Below are 17,097 nucleotides of genomic sequence, written 5' to 3' on the forward strand. Positions count from 1 at the left end.
GCAGCAATAATTGGATCATTTCTCTTTCAATCATGGTACTGCTTAACTGGCTTCTGAGACTGATTTTAATAAAATACAAAAATAATGTTTAATCCCTTACCAAAAAGGAGAGGAACAGATCGCAGAAAGTGGTACAGCAACCTCAGAGATGTCAAGTAATAAATAGGCTTTGATTCTACAGTTGTGCAGACTTTGCATCACCAACACAAGACATTTTGTCATGTGCATTAAGTGAAGTTGGGAGGAGCGCTCACCTACAATTGGCCCCACGTTCACTCCATGCTTTTGCAACTCGTTCCTCAGGCCCTCATCGGTGAGGGACATGATGTCGACGATCTCTGGATGAGGCTTGTCTGATTTCCTGGTGGCTTTCTGTGACAACAGCAAGAAGTTTAAACTCAAACTCAATGCAGGAACAGGCACACATTTATTAGTCTACATAAATGTCTAAAAAGGTATCATGCAAAAGATTACTACTACTACAGACTATTATTGAAAGTCATCCAAAAGGATTCCCCAATATGGTTGTGTTGGACCATATTTTTTGCACTGAATATTGGACCATTGGTACGTTGCTGGAGCTGCTATGCTGTCCAACGTCATCGGCCATTTTGTACCCCAGGATAATATGCTATTACAAATCCCAGCAGGCACCACGGCTGATAGGACGGGGGCGTCGCAGCTCTCATGTCACAGTGAACTATATAAACAATATGAGGTCTCCCTCATCTTTGCTTTCAAGCTGGAAACCGGACCAGCATCTGAGGCGCATCACTCTGGAGAAGAAAATCCCACGTGGACTTTCATTCATTCTCCCCCGTTGGCCAACGAGAAGGAAAATTCATGAAAGAAGTTCCTGGAATAGGAAGGCCAGAAACTTCACTTTACCAATCGAAGGCGTGAATTCACCACGCAACAAAAAAAAAAGAAAAAAACCACGGAGGTTTCAAGGAGACAGAATTGCCATCCTTGTTTTTGTTCCAGTCGACTGTTGACGGTCCGTCATATTGTTCCTTTTTGCCAAAGGAGGCCAAGGACGACGCCGACCGCTTCTTGGAGTTAATTGCGGACGCGCGGCAACTCCCCTTTTCTGTCTCTCCCTTCAGAAGACTACAACCAAGTAATCCTGTTTGGTTTTTATTTTTATTAGAAATAGCTTGGGCAGCATAGAGTTGGATTTTAGGGCGATTTAGAATCGCCATTCATAGTCCAATGTGTTCGAAGTGTATGTGCATGCCATGTGTTATTGAATTTTGATTATTGTTGGACTCTGAAGCCACTGAGCTTCGCAAGTTGTGTTTTGCTGTGTGAAAACCTGAGCGCAGGTGCGCTGTAAAATTGAACAGCTATAATAACCTCATGGTGAAACTCAACCATTTTTCTTTGTCTTCACCTTTGTGATTTTACTGGTTGCCGCCAAAAGTTTTATAACCCTTTGTGTGCGCTGAGCTTACAACTTTGGGGGTTTTATGACTGCCTGTGTTCCATTGAGCTACACTTTGGGGGGGTCGCTCCCAAAGCTTCGTTCAGCACCATATTTCTCTTGTATTTTGCCATAACTGCTGGTTTGATTTCATACACACTCAATGCTGTTTTATTTTGTTTAGTTAGATATTTTACCCCTTTTATGTAGAACTTTGCATGTTTGATTAGGTGAAGATTATTGAATCGGAATAGCGAAGTGTATCAGGGCTGTTGATTTAATAAATATTCACGTAGATACAAGAGAAGGCGTTTGTGTTTATTTTGAGCAAGCGTGATTTGTCTGTCAAAATAAGGTCGAAGATCTTCCACCTGCGGTGAAATGGTTGAATAAACAGTAACATCTAGTAACAGTTATCAATTATTACTGAGAATTTAACAATTGTAATTATCAAGGGCTTTGAGCCACAATTACAACCCCAGGACATCTCTGATTTTGATTAATAAATAAGGATTTTTGGTTAAGAAATTAATTTTTCTCAAATTATGATTTTAAATTATAATTCTTGATAAACATTAATTAATCAATAATCATAATTCTTACAGTTGCAAAAGAATAACCCGTCTTTTAGTTCAACCTAAGCAGATTCATTAAGGTTAAGGATGTTAGATACAGAGTTTTCAGTTTTACAAATGCTTCTTTTAATGTAGCCAAGTCAAAAAGATCAGTTAAAGTGAAGTCACTGTACTGTGTTTCTTGTGTCCAAAAGAAGGCAAACAATGTATATTAAGGAATAAAAAATTAATGTGAGCAGCCGTATGGCCAGTGAAACACAGCACCTTTGGCAGTTTTTGATATTTTCGAGGCATTTTGTCTTCTGGATCGACACAAATTGAAACCCTGCAGCCAGGAAAGAGACGCTTCTGTTCACTCCGTTAGATGTTCACTGTTAGATGTTCAGTCCCCATCCCATTCTCTCCTAACAACAAAGTTATTTCAGGTTTGCTAGCTTTACACTGCCCTGCAGCAACCCAAAGCAAATAAGTGCCGGGTTATATGTTTCTCTCACAAGTAGGTAGATACCTTGCATGCTGACAGAACTCATTGATGAATCTCCTTTCTCCACACCTTTATGCCATCGTTGCCATTATTGTTTGCATTGGGGGCAACCTTTCTGTACTTTACCTTGGTCAGTCACCAATTCTGCAGCCAGGGAAGACTGAAAAACAACACTGTCCATTACATATTTTAGCAAATATCTGAGACATCAGACATCCCATGTAGTCATCTGGCAACAGGCAGGGGTTGCACAAGCTCCTATGTGTGACAAACTTGGACAATCTCGAAAGAAGGTTCCAGCAGTGTGCGGCTTGGACTGAGGTTGCCTCTTTAGGGACCCCAAGTAAAATATGTTACAAGCAAAGTTATCAAGTCATATAGAATCAGAGAGTGTGTATGCTAACGTCTTCCTAACCCAGTAAACCCCATGATGGTGCAACATTTAAGGTTGTCCTGCAGAAACTCTGGTTGAGACAAAATATATGTTGCAGTCAAAAGAAACGGACCGAGGAGACTGCTGTGTCTACTACTACCCGTAACACTGATTAGGAGGAGTGTGTTACTTTACTGCACTTAAAAAAACTAAGTGATGGCATCCGTCACTGCCATTGGAGTTTTATTTGGAAAAGGGCCATAAAGTGGAAACTACAGATGCCTTTACAGCTAGAGCACATGCCCCCTTTTCCACCATCGCGGTGATTTTGAACCGGTGACATGCGTTTCCACTAACAAAAAGAGGTTCCAAATATAGAATACTTGGTTCTTCTGCGTGAATCGTAACATCACCTATGGGCGAGTCGAAGGCGCAGACAATAGAGGCAGCAAGTATGGTGGCGGAGACAGAGAAAGTACCTTATAAACGTTATTTATGTTTGTAAAAACACACTAAACCTGCATAGTATTATTACTTGTTTCCGTTACAATCAGGGACGCTGAACATATGCAAATGAAAACATTGTACATACCATAGTTCATGCATGGAGTCGCTGTTCCCTTTTCCGTATTAACTATAGCTTATGGATGCTCTCATTTTGCCTTAAAAGGAACATTGCACGCAGCTCAGCAAGCTCCACTGTGTCACTACCAAGCTTTGACTGGGTGTTGGGGGCTTCAGTAACAGGACTTGTTTTTTATAGTGCTAGTCTTCATCCTGGTGTTTTGAATTTCTGTGTTCTGTGTTCATAAAGACCTAATTGCTTTGTTGAAGTCCTTACTTTTAACAATCGGATCTTAAATCTGTGCCGATACTCGTTCATTAAAATAAGTCATAATATTATCTGCTGACTTCAAACAAAGTACTCATCTAACTTTTACTGAAAATACTTTGCTACAGTCGAGTCATTTAGCAGCAGGTCCTCACTATTGGATGGGACTTGTGGAGGCATAGCCACAAAAACTGCTGAAGCACTAAAACACTATGACTACAATTCTGTGAACTATGGCTAACCAACAAAAACGTGAAGAACGCAGAAAGGGACATGCTCAGTGTCAATGAAGAGTATAGCTGTGGTTCTCTGTGCGAGGAATAGGTGGAAAGCTCAAACCAGGTGTTTTTCCTTAGGGCCATCTAAACTGGATGACAGCCAAGCTGTTTCATAATCATAACATTTTTCACCAGAGCGAATGAAGCCGTGTGCAGCCACACCCAGCTCTACTGAACTCTAAGTCACATTTTTTTTTTCTAGCACTTGGTAAAGTTTACATGTAGTAGTGGAACGTGCAGCGTTCCAGGGCCTGTGGTTTCACGCTTCAACTCACTGCTTGGCAATGTAACAATGGACTGTGTAGTTAGTTGTAGCTGCTATGACCAGCATTTCCATTATTGCCATTATGAATTCTTCATGCTTTCCAGCAGGCTTCTTTCGCAGCAGAAATACATCAAATAGGACATACAGCAGCAGAATGCACTACAGCTAAATATCTGAGAAATGTCAGGAATTACTTTATGGGATACTTACCTACTGGTACACTCCACCTGTAATTACACTGGAAGGCAAACTGTGGGTTTCACAGCATATTGCAAAAAACAAGCCAACTTAACACTAGTCCTTAACTTTCAACTGCACACACAAAAAAAAAACACAGTTTCTGAGCAAATAATTTTCTCAAAGAGGCTGGTCATAGCAGCTGCAGTAAATGTTTGCCTGTTTTGTCTTTAAAGCAAACTCGAGTTGACAGGCCCAAAACTCATATTGCCTTTACACATACGTCATGTTTCTGTAACTGAATTGCAATGTGGCCATATGGATGAAGGTAGAGGACACATGCCTTGATGAATACATGAGGTTAATCTGGTAATTCTTTATTTTCTGGTTCAAAAACTTCTACCTTTGTCAAGGGATGTGCAGCACAGGTCTATTATGTTATATTGAACAATCACCATTAACTTTATTTTAAAAAATAACGTAATAATCCCAAACTGACGTGAATGTTGTTGCAACTTAACCTATTGATGTGTCTTCAAAAAGATGTTGTAAATGGTGATGGCTGTGGGCAGGAAGGAGCTCCTGTAGTAGTCTGTATTACAGTGGTTCTGCTAAGTTTCCGACTGAAAACACTGAAGCCTTGTTCCTTGAACAATCATCTCCAGGGGTTCTAGGGGAGTTCCCAGGACAGAACCAGTCTTAAATCAACTTGACCAGCTTTTTGAAGTCACTGGCAGATGATGGTGCTAGCCCAAAAGATAATGGCATAAGAGATTGCGCTCTCCACAATAGACTTAGAAGATCTGCAGTATCTTGCTGTAAGCACTGAAGGACCAAACATCGTCAAGAAGCATTGTCTGCTGAAATCTGCGGAATACCTCCAAATTCAGTGTAACTGCACAACATGTATGGCACTCCTATGAAACTCCATTAGTTGCTAGTAATGCTGGTCATGTCAGCTGGGCGTAACTAAAAGCTTTGATACTATAACAACTACTAACCCGGCCACCAGGCGTTGCCACCGACTCTCCCGCTCCAGGCCTGGCTCCAGGGTGGGGCCTAGCTAAACCGTACCAGGCTACGTCTTGTTCTAATTGTCCTTGTGACAACAGCATATGTCCCCAGGTAAATGCATTTATAATAACAGCAACAACAAAAAAAATCTGATTATTCTGCATTTGACAATGTGATCATTGTTCAGAGCCAATCAAGTAAAATTTGTCTGATTTCATATAATGGATTGCTGCATCTCTGATATTGATCTAGTTTTTAACGGAATAATGGTAACTGATATGGAAACATAAATTTAAAAAAACTTTGAAAAAATACCAGAGTAGACTAAATTTCCATTTTCAAAATATTCAGTGTGCAACTTATTGTTGCAACTGTCTTGGATTTGCTTTTTTTCAAACCCAGAACACGACACTACAATAAGGTATAGGAAAAAAGCTGGGCCAATGTCCCACCCTCCCACATACCTTTGTAACTACAGCTTTCCAATGTCCCATACTTCCCAACTGACAGATTCATTCAACCTTTTTATGAGCTCTCTGCTCTTTCCATACTGCTGTGGACTATATTTGGCCTGTGACGCTCGAGGCCCCTCAAGCTAAAATTTTTTGTTGTCATCAAAAAAATTAAAACAGGATTCATCAGTAGCAACACGTAAACACACAAAGAACTGCACAGCTGTGAAGTTTTTCCCGAACCATTTACATGATAATCTCCAAAACACATGTCAACATTTGCACAGGGTTGTTCCAAATTACAGATCACAATGAATGCGCAAAGCAAAGTAGCTGGCTACTCAGGCTGAAAGGTATTCATTGTGTGCATTAGAGAGACAGCCTGGGGGAAGAAACCTTCTCTGTTGTGGTTTTTGTAGCGCCACTCTGTACCACCGACCAGAAGGCAAAAGTTCAAACAGATTCTGACCAGGATGTGTGGGGTCTGCAGATATGTTAGCTGCTCTTTTCCTGAACCTAGATCTGTACAGGTCCCTGGATAGAGGGGAGGTCAGCCATAATGTCTCTCTCTGTAGACCTAATTGTTTGTTGAAGTCTGGATCTGTCATATTTTGTGGATGAGCCAAACCACACAGTGATGGATAAGCACAGGACAAACTTATTAATGGCACCAGCAGCTCCTGGGGAATGTGGTACTTCTTGAGTTGCCTCAGAAAGTACTATCTCTGCTGGGCCTTCTTCTGAACAAATGTTAAATGGCCTGAACTTGTATAGCGCTTTATCAAGTCCCCAAAGACCCTAAAGTCATTCACCCATCCACACACTGACAGTGGTGAGCTACAAAGTAGCCACAGTTGCCCTGGGACAGACTGACAGAGGTGAGGCTGTCATACACAGGTGCCACTGAGCGCTCTGATCACCTTCAGCAGGCAAGTCGGGTGAAGTGACTTGCCCAAGGACACAACGACAGAGAGACAGACAGAGCAGGAGTTCGAACCATCAACCCAACTGTTACAGGACAAACTCCTATCACCTGAACAGTGTATGTGTGAGGACTAGGGCTGGGCAATATGGCCTAAAATGAATATCATAATATTTTGAGCAGTTCACCTCGGTAACGATAAATGAACGGTAACACTAACCTAAGCACTACCAGCCGGACCCGCCACCACAAACCCCCCCACTCCCCGAGCCACACCTTGTTACCCGCAGTCTTTACTTCAACGTCGTCCTTGCTGAACCCACTTTCTTTGAGAATGAGCTGCTCCTCCCCGCACTCGAGCAGCTCTACCGCCGCTTCAATATTTCAAATTTCCTCCATTTTCTCAACGTCACTGTCTCTTTCGCTTCTTGTCACAGACTCAATGGGGTGCAGTCACGTGATTACAGACTGTACACAAAGCATCTTAAAGGGACATGAACACAGCCGACAAAAACGACTTTTCTTTTCATTTTTTAAAAACACAGAAGTTACTGACATGGGCACAATGACGTCGGTTATTGTTGTAAATCGTGGTGTCGGTAAATCTTTGGTTTATCGCCCAGCCCTAGTGATGACCATCTAAGGTCCCAAGAAATGGTGGTTCTAGGAACCAGAAGCAATCCACAATGCACATTATTGAGAAAGGTGAGGGAGTTTTCCCATAATCCACCATCATATCCATCCAGTCTTGAATGGGTTAAGCTCCAGGTAGTTCTGACAGCACCAGTGGACCAGCTGATCCACCTCCTATACGTATGCAGACTTGTCACTGTCCTGGATCAGACCAATGACAGTGACACCTGCAAACTTCAGGGATTTCACATACAGATCCGCTGAGGTGCAGTCACTTGTGTACATGGAGAAGAGTAGTGGGGAGAGAACACACCCTTGGGGAATGCTGGTGCTAATGGTTCTTGTGCAGTGGGAAGATGCTCCCCAGCCTCAACCTCTGCTGGCGGTCAGTCCAGAAGCTGTTGATTCACTGACCCGGTGGATTTCTGGGTTGAGTCCACAAACAGGATCCAGGCGTATGTCCCTTGGTGGTCAATGTGGTGCAGAATGAAGTGCAACCCCAAGTTGACTGCATCATCTGCAGACCTGTTTACCAAGTAAGCAAGTTGCAGGTGGTCCAGCAGGGGGCCTGTGATGTCCTTCAGATGCTTCAACACCCGTCGCTCAAAGGATTTCATGATCACAGACATCAGGGCGACAGGTCTGTAGTCATTTAATCCAGTGATGGTGCATTTTTTGGGGGGCACAAGATGAATGTGAAGTTCTTGACGCACAAGGGAACTTCACATAGTTCCAGAGACTTGTTGAAGATCTGAGTGAAGATGGGGGCCAGTTGGTCAGTGCAGGCCAGCAGATCCCGTAGCCATGTCTCAGTAAAACACATAATACTGCATTCCTGATAGACTAGCTGGGTCCTTGTTAGTGCTTGGAGTTCATCCAATATATTTGCCAAAAATCTCACGTTGCTCATTATGATGGATGGAAAAGACTGTTTAAAGTCCCTCATTCTCTCTTTCCTTTTTGCTCCTGCTCTGCATCCACGGTGTCAGGTTTTTAACTCATCTAGGATTTGCAATTATCGTTGTGGTATTATTTGAGCTTTGGAGATGTTAATCAGCTGCTCCTGGTTGTACAAAAGAAAAGGTTTACGAATCATAACTGCCTAAACTAAAAAAGTAACAGCAAAAATATTTTCAGCTGCACAGAAAAAACCCCAAAGGGAACAGTCAACCAAGAAAGCAAGCCTGAAAGAAGAATAAAAGGTTTTTAAAAGTAATAAATCAGAATTAATTTAAAAAAGCTACTCCAACATTCTGCCACCTTAAGCCAATCAATTCTAGAATTTCAGTCAGCAACCCAAGTGATCCACAAAAAAAAAAAAAATCAAAGCAAATTAGTCAACAGATTAAGTTATGCGTTAAAATTTGGAATGACATGGAAAATAACATGACGAAATAGCAATGAAAGCCAAGAAACCAGTTTATATCTGTCAGCATTTACAAAACATTCCTGCTCCTGCAACCAAATCAGTAATAGATGGTTTAATATTGACTAATGGACAATAAAAAGATTGCTCATTTCCAAAGTATTGCACAGGATGGTACACAAAAAAAGACTTACTGTTGCAAACCATATTAATAGAAATGATTATAGCTGCATTTCCAGATTTCTGAAAGTTCCAGTGGGCACCATGGCACTGTGCCCACTGTAAGATTTTACAAAGAAGTAAAAAGAATGACATGAGTTGAACCACGAAGCACTTTAAAAGAGGTTCAGAAAGCATATGGTACTGGCAGAAGTTATGTAAGAAAGAATAAAGAAAGTAATGTCACACATTCTTGTGAAGAATCCGAAGATGAAACGACTGAATTTTCAAGCAAGACAATAGTCCAAAACACAAAATAATTCTTCATTGGTTTCAGAGAATAAAACTACCAGAATGGCCCAGCTACTCACCTAACTTGAATCCAATTGAAAAACTATAAAATGAAATGAAGAAGGAAAAGGACACACAGAACCTTCAATATTTGAAGACCATTTGTGTGGAAGAATGGGTCAAAATCACACTTGAAAAAATCATGAGCTTAGATTGTTGGAATTCCCTTTCAAATTCATGTGAAAGCCGCCCCCTCTTCTTGGTTGTTGTAAACTTGCCTTGCATGCAGAGTCCCTGTGCTAACAGAGCAAAGGTGCACACAACAACAGGCCGCTCCCCAGACCTCCTGCTGATGGGACCTAAGCCGGGACTGGATCACATACCCCCTCCATCGGGTGCAGCGGCGACATCCCCTTCAGGGTGATATTGTAACAATTTGACAGGAACCACCGGTTAACAAGCCCCGCGTTCATAGTGTCAGACTTGGTCAGGATCCAGCGACCCCATCAGTCCCACAAGCTGTTCTTATTCTGGTCGGCACCGCAGCAGTTCATGGAACAGTTGGGGCCACGCACCTGGTGGCATGCCAGCTGCCTAAGGCGGGTGTCCCTTACAGTCCGCCACTAAGGCAGCTGCAACTGACCCGCACCAAACAGAGGTGGATGGGGACTTTCATATTGCTGAGTCAACGTTTCCGGCCACAAGGTTGGGCCTCATCCTGCTCAGGCCCGCTAGAGACCCGTTTACCTCAAAGACTGTCACCAACTTGTGAAACTCTAGGCTAGTGCCTAGCCTGTCATGTGGCAGAAAATCCCACATGGCTATGCAGGTAAACCAATAGTCTACCTGATTTATCTAGTCAGGTTGGCCACTTTGGTCTTTCACACTGTTCTGTTGCACTAAGCTCTTATAGGTCTAATTGCACTTCTGGGAGTTCTTTCAAAAAGGGGAGTAAATGTAGTATATGGCAGATGGTGTATTCTCATGGCACAGTCGCATTAGGTTAGCCAAAAAGTGCGTACCAGTATAAATGTGCAGAGTAGTGGTGCCGGTGAAATATAAAATATGCTGTAAGCACACGGTTGTTGTCTGCGTATTATTGGACAAAACAATACCAACCAATCAACGGCTTTGCGAAATAGACATTAACCTCTTAAACCCCAGGCCTCTTTTTAAGGAAAGAGTTATGCTAAAAAATGACTTGCCCAAATTTTAGTATATCTTATGAACTAGAAATATAGAAATATTCTAGCAGAATTACTTCAAGACAATATTCTCCTTAACTTTTTATCATTTGTTGAATATGAACATTAAAATAAAAAGGTTTTTTTTAAATTAAGGATTTTTCTGATTTGGGGGTCAAAAACAAAATGCAGTTATTCGAAAAAATGACAAAAAGAATATTGTGGTATAATTTGTGTGTCAACACAATCCAAACCCATTACAGCAAAAACATTTAGTACAACAGGGCCTGAGGCTGATGACTGACTTTAGATTTAACAGATAATTGAAACATTTTTACAATTATATTAATTTTAATTCCCCCAGTGGGCCCACCACCTGCAGGAGGAACCGTGAGGGACTGGTGCAAAGAGGATTGGGTGGCGGACGAAGGTGGAGACCTCAGCGGCCCGATCCCCGGATGCTTAGGCTGGCTCTAGGGACGTGGAATGTCACCTCGCGGGGGGGAAGGAGCCTGAGCTTGTGCGGGAGGTCGAGAGATATCGACTAGAAATAGTCGGGCTCGGCTCCAAGCACAGCGTGGGCTCTGGAACCCATCTCCTTGAGAGGGGTTGGACTCTCTTCTACTCTGGAGTGGCCCACGGGGAGAGGCGGCGGGCTGGTGTGGGTTTGCTTGTTGCCCCCCAGCTCAGCCGTCTCATGTTGGGGTTTACCCCAGTGGATGAGAGGGTCGTATCCCTGCGCCTTCGGGTTGGGGAGAGGTCTCTGACTATCATTTCAGCCTACGGGCCGAGTGGTAGTGCAGAGTACCCGGCCTTCTTGGCGTCCCTGTCGGGGGTGCTGGATAGTGCCCCTCCCGGGGACTCCATTATTCTGCTGGGGGACTTCAACGCCCACGTGGGGAATGACAGTGACACCTGGAGAGGCGTGATCGGGAGGTATGGCCTCCCCGATCTGAATCCGAGTGGTGTTTTGTTATTGGACTTCTGTGCTAGTCACGGATTGTCCATAACGAACACCATGTTCAAACATAAGGGTGTCCATCAGTGCACTTGGCACCAGGACACCCTAGGCAGGAGGTCGATGATAGACTTTGTTGTTGTATCATCAGACCTTCGGCCGCATGTTTTGGACACTCGGGTGAAGAGAGGGGCTGAGCTGTCCACTGATCATCACCTGGTGGTGAGTTGGATCCGCTGGAGGAGGAGAAAGGCAGACAGACTTGGCAGGCCCAAGCGCATAGTGAGGGTCTGCTGGGAACGCCTGGCGGAGCCCTCGGCCAGGGATGTATTCAACTCCCACCTGCGGGAGAGCTTCGACCAGATCCCGGGGGATGTTGGAGACATAGAGTCCGAGTGGACCATGTTCTCCGCATCTATTGTCGATGCTGCTGCCCATAGCTGCGGCCGTAAGGTCTGCGGTGCCTGTCGTGGCGGCAATCCCAGAACTCGGTGGTGGACACCGGCAGTAAGGGATGCTGTCAAGCTGAAGAAGGAGTCCTATCGGCTGTGGTTGGCTTGTGGGACTCCTGAGGCGGCTGACGGGTACCGTGAGGCCAAGCGTGCTGCGGCCCGGGCTGTGGCAGAGGCAAAAACTCGGGCCTGGGAAGAGTTCGGTGAGGCCATGGAGAAGGACTACCGGTTGGCCTCGAAGCGATTCTGGCAAACCGTCCGGCGCCTCAGGAGGGGGAAGCAGTGTCTTGCCAACACTGTTTATAGTGGGGGCGGGAGACTGCTGACCTCGACTGAGGACATTATCGGGCGGTGGAAGTAGTACTTCGAGGATCTCCTCAATCCTGCCATCACGCATTCCGTGGTGGAAACAGAGGCTGGGGACTCGGGGTTGGACTCTTTCATCACCCAGGCTGAAGTCACCGAGGTGGTTAAAAAGCTCCGCGGTGGCAAGGCTTCGGGGGTGGATGAGATCCGCCCCGAGTACCTCAAGTCTCTGGATGTGGTAGGGCTGTCATGGTTGACACGCTTCTTCAACATTGCGTGGCGGTCGGGGACAGTGCCTCTGGACTGGCAGACTGGGGTGGTTGTCCCCCTTTATAAGAAGGGGGACCGGAGGGTGTGTTCCAACTACAGGGGGATCACACTCCTCAGCCTCCCTGGTAAGGCCTACGCCAGGGTATTGGAGAGGAGAATCCGGCCGAAAGTCGATCCTCGGCTTCAGGAGGAACAGTGTGGTTTTCGTCCCAGCCGTGGAACACTGGACCAGCTCTATACCCTCTACAGGGTGCTCGAGGGTTCATGGGAGTTTGCCCAACCGGTTCACATGTGTTTTGTGGACCTGGAGAAGGCATTCGACTGTGTCCCTCGTGATGCCCTGTGGGGGGGTGCTCCAGGAGTATGGAATCGGGGGCCCTTTATTAGGGGCCATCCGGTCCCTGTACGAGCGGAGCAGGAGTTTGGTCCGCATTGCCGGCACTAAGTCGGACCTGTTCCCAGTGCATGTTGGACTCCGGCAGGGCTGCCCTTTGTCGCCGGTCCTGTTCATAACTTTTATGGACAGGATTTCTAGACGCAGCCAAGGGCCGGAGGGGGTCTGGTTTGGGGACCAGTGGATTTCGTCTCTTCTTTTTGCGGATGACGTGGTCCTGCTGGCCCCCTCTAGCCAAGACCTACAGCATGCGCTGTGGCGGTTCGCAGCCGAGTGTGAAGCGGCTGGGATGAGGATCAGCTCCTCCAAGTCCGAGGCCATGGTACTCGACCGGAAAAGGGTGGCTTGTCCTCTTCAGGTTGGAGGGGAGTTCCTGCCTCAAGTGGAGGAGTTTAAGTATCTCGGGGTCTTGTTCACGAGTGAGGGAAGAATGGAGCGGGAGATCGACAGACGGATCAGTGCGGCTGCCACAGTAATGGGGGCGCTGTGCCGGTCCATTGTGGTGAGCCGAAAAGCAAAGCTCTCAATTTACTGGTCGGTCTATGTTCCTACCCTCACCTATGGCCATGAACTTTGGGTCATGACCGAAAGAACGAGATCACGGATACAAGCGGCTGAAATGAGCTTCCTCCGTAGGGTCAGGCCCAGGGGACGGCCCAGGACACGCTGGAGGGACTATGTCTCTCGGCTGGCCTGGGAACGCCTTGGGCTCCCCCTGGAGGAACTGGAGGAGGTGTCTGGAGAGAGGGACGTCTGGGCGTCTCTGCTGAGTCTGCTGCCCCCGCGATCCGGTCCTGGATAAGCGGAAGACGACGAACGAACGATTAATTTTAATTTTCAAATGCAATAAAATGGTGAAAAATATCAAATGTTCACATTAGAGATGGTCGAATCAAACAATTTTCCCTTGATCGGCTGTTACTAGTGATCTTGAGGTAATTGTGATTTTCCTCTGTGTTTGTCACGTGTGGATGTAAATGCGCATCGGCGTGTGCGTTAAGGAGCAATAAACTATCTAAGGGGCACTTCCATTCTCAATGAGAATATAGTAGGGGAAAAGCCTGACTGAGTTGCTCTACCTCTAGTAAAATACCTTCAAACCCTAGCCCTACAAACAAAACAATGCAACTGAAACATCATAAGGCAAGAGAGAATATTATTTACAGAAGATATACACCAAGTAAAACAAAAAAACTAACAAAAGAGTGCAAGAAGCTGACTTTATAAGCTTACTTTGGTATAGCAGTAGAGCGCGTGACCCATATACAGAGGGCACGGTCCTCGACACAGCTGTCCCAGGTACAAGACCTAACCTCTGAGGCCATGTTCTCCCACTCTCTCCAACCCACTTCCTGTCTGCCTACTTTCAAAATAAAAAAAGACGGACGGACGGACAGACAGACTTGACTGACTATAATAAAAAAATATTTTTAAAAAGTTTGCTTTAGGGCTAGTGCCCACAAGGCAATTGAACACATGGTCGCATGTTGTTCAGAGGACAGGCTGCAGTTCTTCTGTGATGAAGCACTGCCAGCAAACACTTACAGATCTCTTAGTGTGCAATCCTCTCAGTGAAAGAACTGGTATATTTTTCTATTTTGTGGCTTAAGTTAATGTGGTGAAAGTTCCAACTGTTTTAAGAGCATTCGTCAGAATAATAAGATGCAGAAAAATTCATTAAAAAAAGAGCTGTATTAGCTTAAAAGGTTACTTTATAACAATAATCAAATTGCATACTGCATTTCTGCCCTGCAACAAGATAGTCAGTGAACTTCTTGTCAGCATAGCGAGATTAGCTCCAGAGTACCCCTAAAACTGCCATCTGTCTAATTAGCAACATGAATTGCATGCAGCATAATCCCTTTCTGTTAAAATGGCATCACATGCAGGACAACTGCTGCTGAGAATATTGCAGCTAAACTGTTTGCTAAATCATGATGAACCTTGAGATGGAGGTGCAGTTGTAGTAAAGAACTGTGCATCTGTATGCACAGTTAGGTAAAATATTTTGGACAATGATTTTATGACAAGAGGGGGGAAATAAAAATAAAGAACGACTTGAAATTCTGCATAAAGTGCAACCCATGGACAGCAGAAAACTGGTGCAAAGTTTTTTCTCTTTTTTTAGATTTGAAAATCATTTATTCATAGAAGAAAAGGTGGACTTTTCTTTGCACAGTAAATCTCCCATTCCTCTTTGTATGTAAACCATGGGATGACTCAGATCATAAAAAACATACAGTGGCGACTTTGGACATTCAGTCAGCATTCTAAGGAAATAAGGTTGCCGAGGAACTCCTTTGAACTAGTATTTGTGGACTCCAGGTAGTCTGTGCCTGCAGGTGTTTCGGTGAGATATTAAAACAACTCACAGAACCCTGAGAAACTGCATCAAACTATAGACCTCAAGGATTGGGGACAAACATTGATTTTAATCAAATTCATCCCCCAAAGACGTTTGCCCGTATTCTGTCCATAGGGTTTCCTAATGTCGACTGATCACCAGGATTGTGGAATAACTAGTTACATGTAAGGGCATTGGGTAATTTAATTACAAAATAAAAGTAACTTTGCTCTTGTTACTTAAGAAAACAATTAATTACAGTTACTTTTAAAATTCCTTATGACTTCAGTCTTCCGTAAAAAAAAAACAAAGCAATATGTTTATTAATGTTTTATTTAAACTTCTTTGCCATCTAGATCGGCGCACATAGCGCTAAATTTAAGATTTCCAAGAGCAAGTGAATGCATCATTAAATGCTGCACAGCTACATAGCACCATTGTGTTGCTGTGTGACCAGTGGTGGAGCATATTAAGCATGAATGGTGAACTTTCTATGCCAACAGTTTTTTTAATACAGTTTACTGTTTGTGAGCCCCGTTCCTGAACATGTTAAACCGCCCAAACTGGATGGTGATGTATGTGAGGAACATTTTATTAAGAAGAATGTAAATTCACAACACAACCAAAACAAAATAATCAATGAATTTGTTTTAAATATCTTCACCACAGCGCTGTTCACTTTTCCATGTGCCAACTGCAGTGGCAGCAAGTCTGGGATGCTCCGTTTATGAATGTTTTCTTCATGGTACTTGGAATATGCGTCTTCTCATTTTTCACCTGGCAGCTGTTCCACCTCTGCTGCTGTAAACACCTGTTCTTCTCCACCCCGCAGCTTTTCCATCTCAGCTGCTGTGACCACCTGATATTGTCCACCAAGCAGCTGTTTTACCTCTGCTGCTGTGACCATCTGCTCTGCTCCACCTGACGCCTCTTCCATCTCCTTACAGCTTCTCTATTGATGAAGAGAGCTGCGGAGGCTGTGTCCAGGAAAGTCTGCTGGTCCTGATGGGGTGACATCAAGACTTCTCAAGGAGTGTGCGTCCGAGTTGGCCCTGCCTCTGCAAACTGTATTCAATTGAAGTCTTCACACAGCTCCGGTCCAGTGGAAAACATCATGCCTTGTATCAGCACTAAAGTAGGGAGGCCGGCCTACACGGACTACAGACCAATGGCCCTGACGTCTTTCGTTAGGAAGACCTTTAGAGGCTTTTACTCTGGGTCCTTAAACCACAATTACAGCAGGATGTGGACACATTACAGTTTGCATACCAAGAGAGCATGGGGGTTGATGGTGCAGTCCTACACATGCTTCACAAAACCCGCTCATTTTTAGACGGGACTGGGGAGTATGTAAAGCTGAGGTTCTTTGACTTCACTAGTGCCTTTAATGGAATCCAGCCTTTGATCTTGAGAGGTAAATTAGAGAGGATGGGGATGGATCCTGCATTATTTGTTTGGAATAATGACTACACAACAGGGTGACCGCAGTATGCCAGATTAGGGGGAAATGTCTCTAAGACATTGGAGACCAACATTGGGGCCCCCCAGGGGACAGCATTTCTATGTCCCTCTTCACTCTGTACAATGCTGACGTTATACAGGGGTTGGACAATGAAACTGAAACACCTGGTTCTAGACCACAATAATTTATTAGTATGGTGTAGCACCTCCTTTTGCGGCCAATATAGCGTCAATTCGTCTTGGGAATGACATACAGGTCCTTCTCAAAAAATTTGCATATTGTGATAAAGTTCATTATTTTCTATAATGTCATGATGAAAATGTAACATTCATATATTTTAGATTCATTGCACACTAACTGAAATATTTCAGGTCTTTTATTGTCTTAATACGGATGATTGTGGCATACAGCTCATGAAAACCCAAAATTCCTATCTCACAAAATTAGCATATTTCATCCGATCAATAAAAGAAAAGTGTTTTT

At 44.3% G+C, this 17,097-nt stretch overlaps 1 protein-coding gene across 1 annotated transcript in view; it reads right to left on the reverse strand.

Moving 5' to 3' along the window:
• The window catches only part of tmpoa (thymopoietin a), a 48,257-nt gene that overhangs the window by 25,734 nt on the left and 5,426 nt on the right, over window positions 1-17,097 (reverse strand). Inside the window, exon 2 of the mRNA XM_047390166.1 lies at window positions 255-372. Within this exon, the coding sequence (XP_047246122.1) occupies window positions 255-372 (118 nt within the window). The remainder of the gene's footprint in view (window positions 1-254; window positions 373-17,097) is intronic.

The sequence above is a fragment of the Girardinichthys multiradiatus genome, chromosome 17, assembly GCF_021462225.1.
Source record: "Girardinichthys multiradiatus isolate DD_20200921_A chromosome 17, DD_fGirMul_XY1, whole genome shotgun sequence".
NCBI classification, from domain to species: Eukaryota; Metazoa; Chordata; class Actinopteri; order Cyprinodontiformes; family Goodeidae; genus Girardinichthys; species Girardinichthys multiradiatus.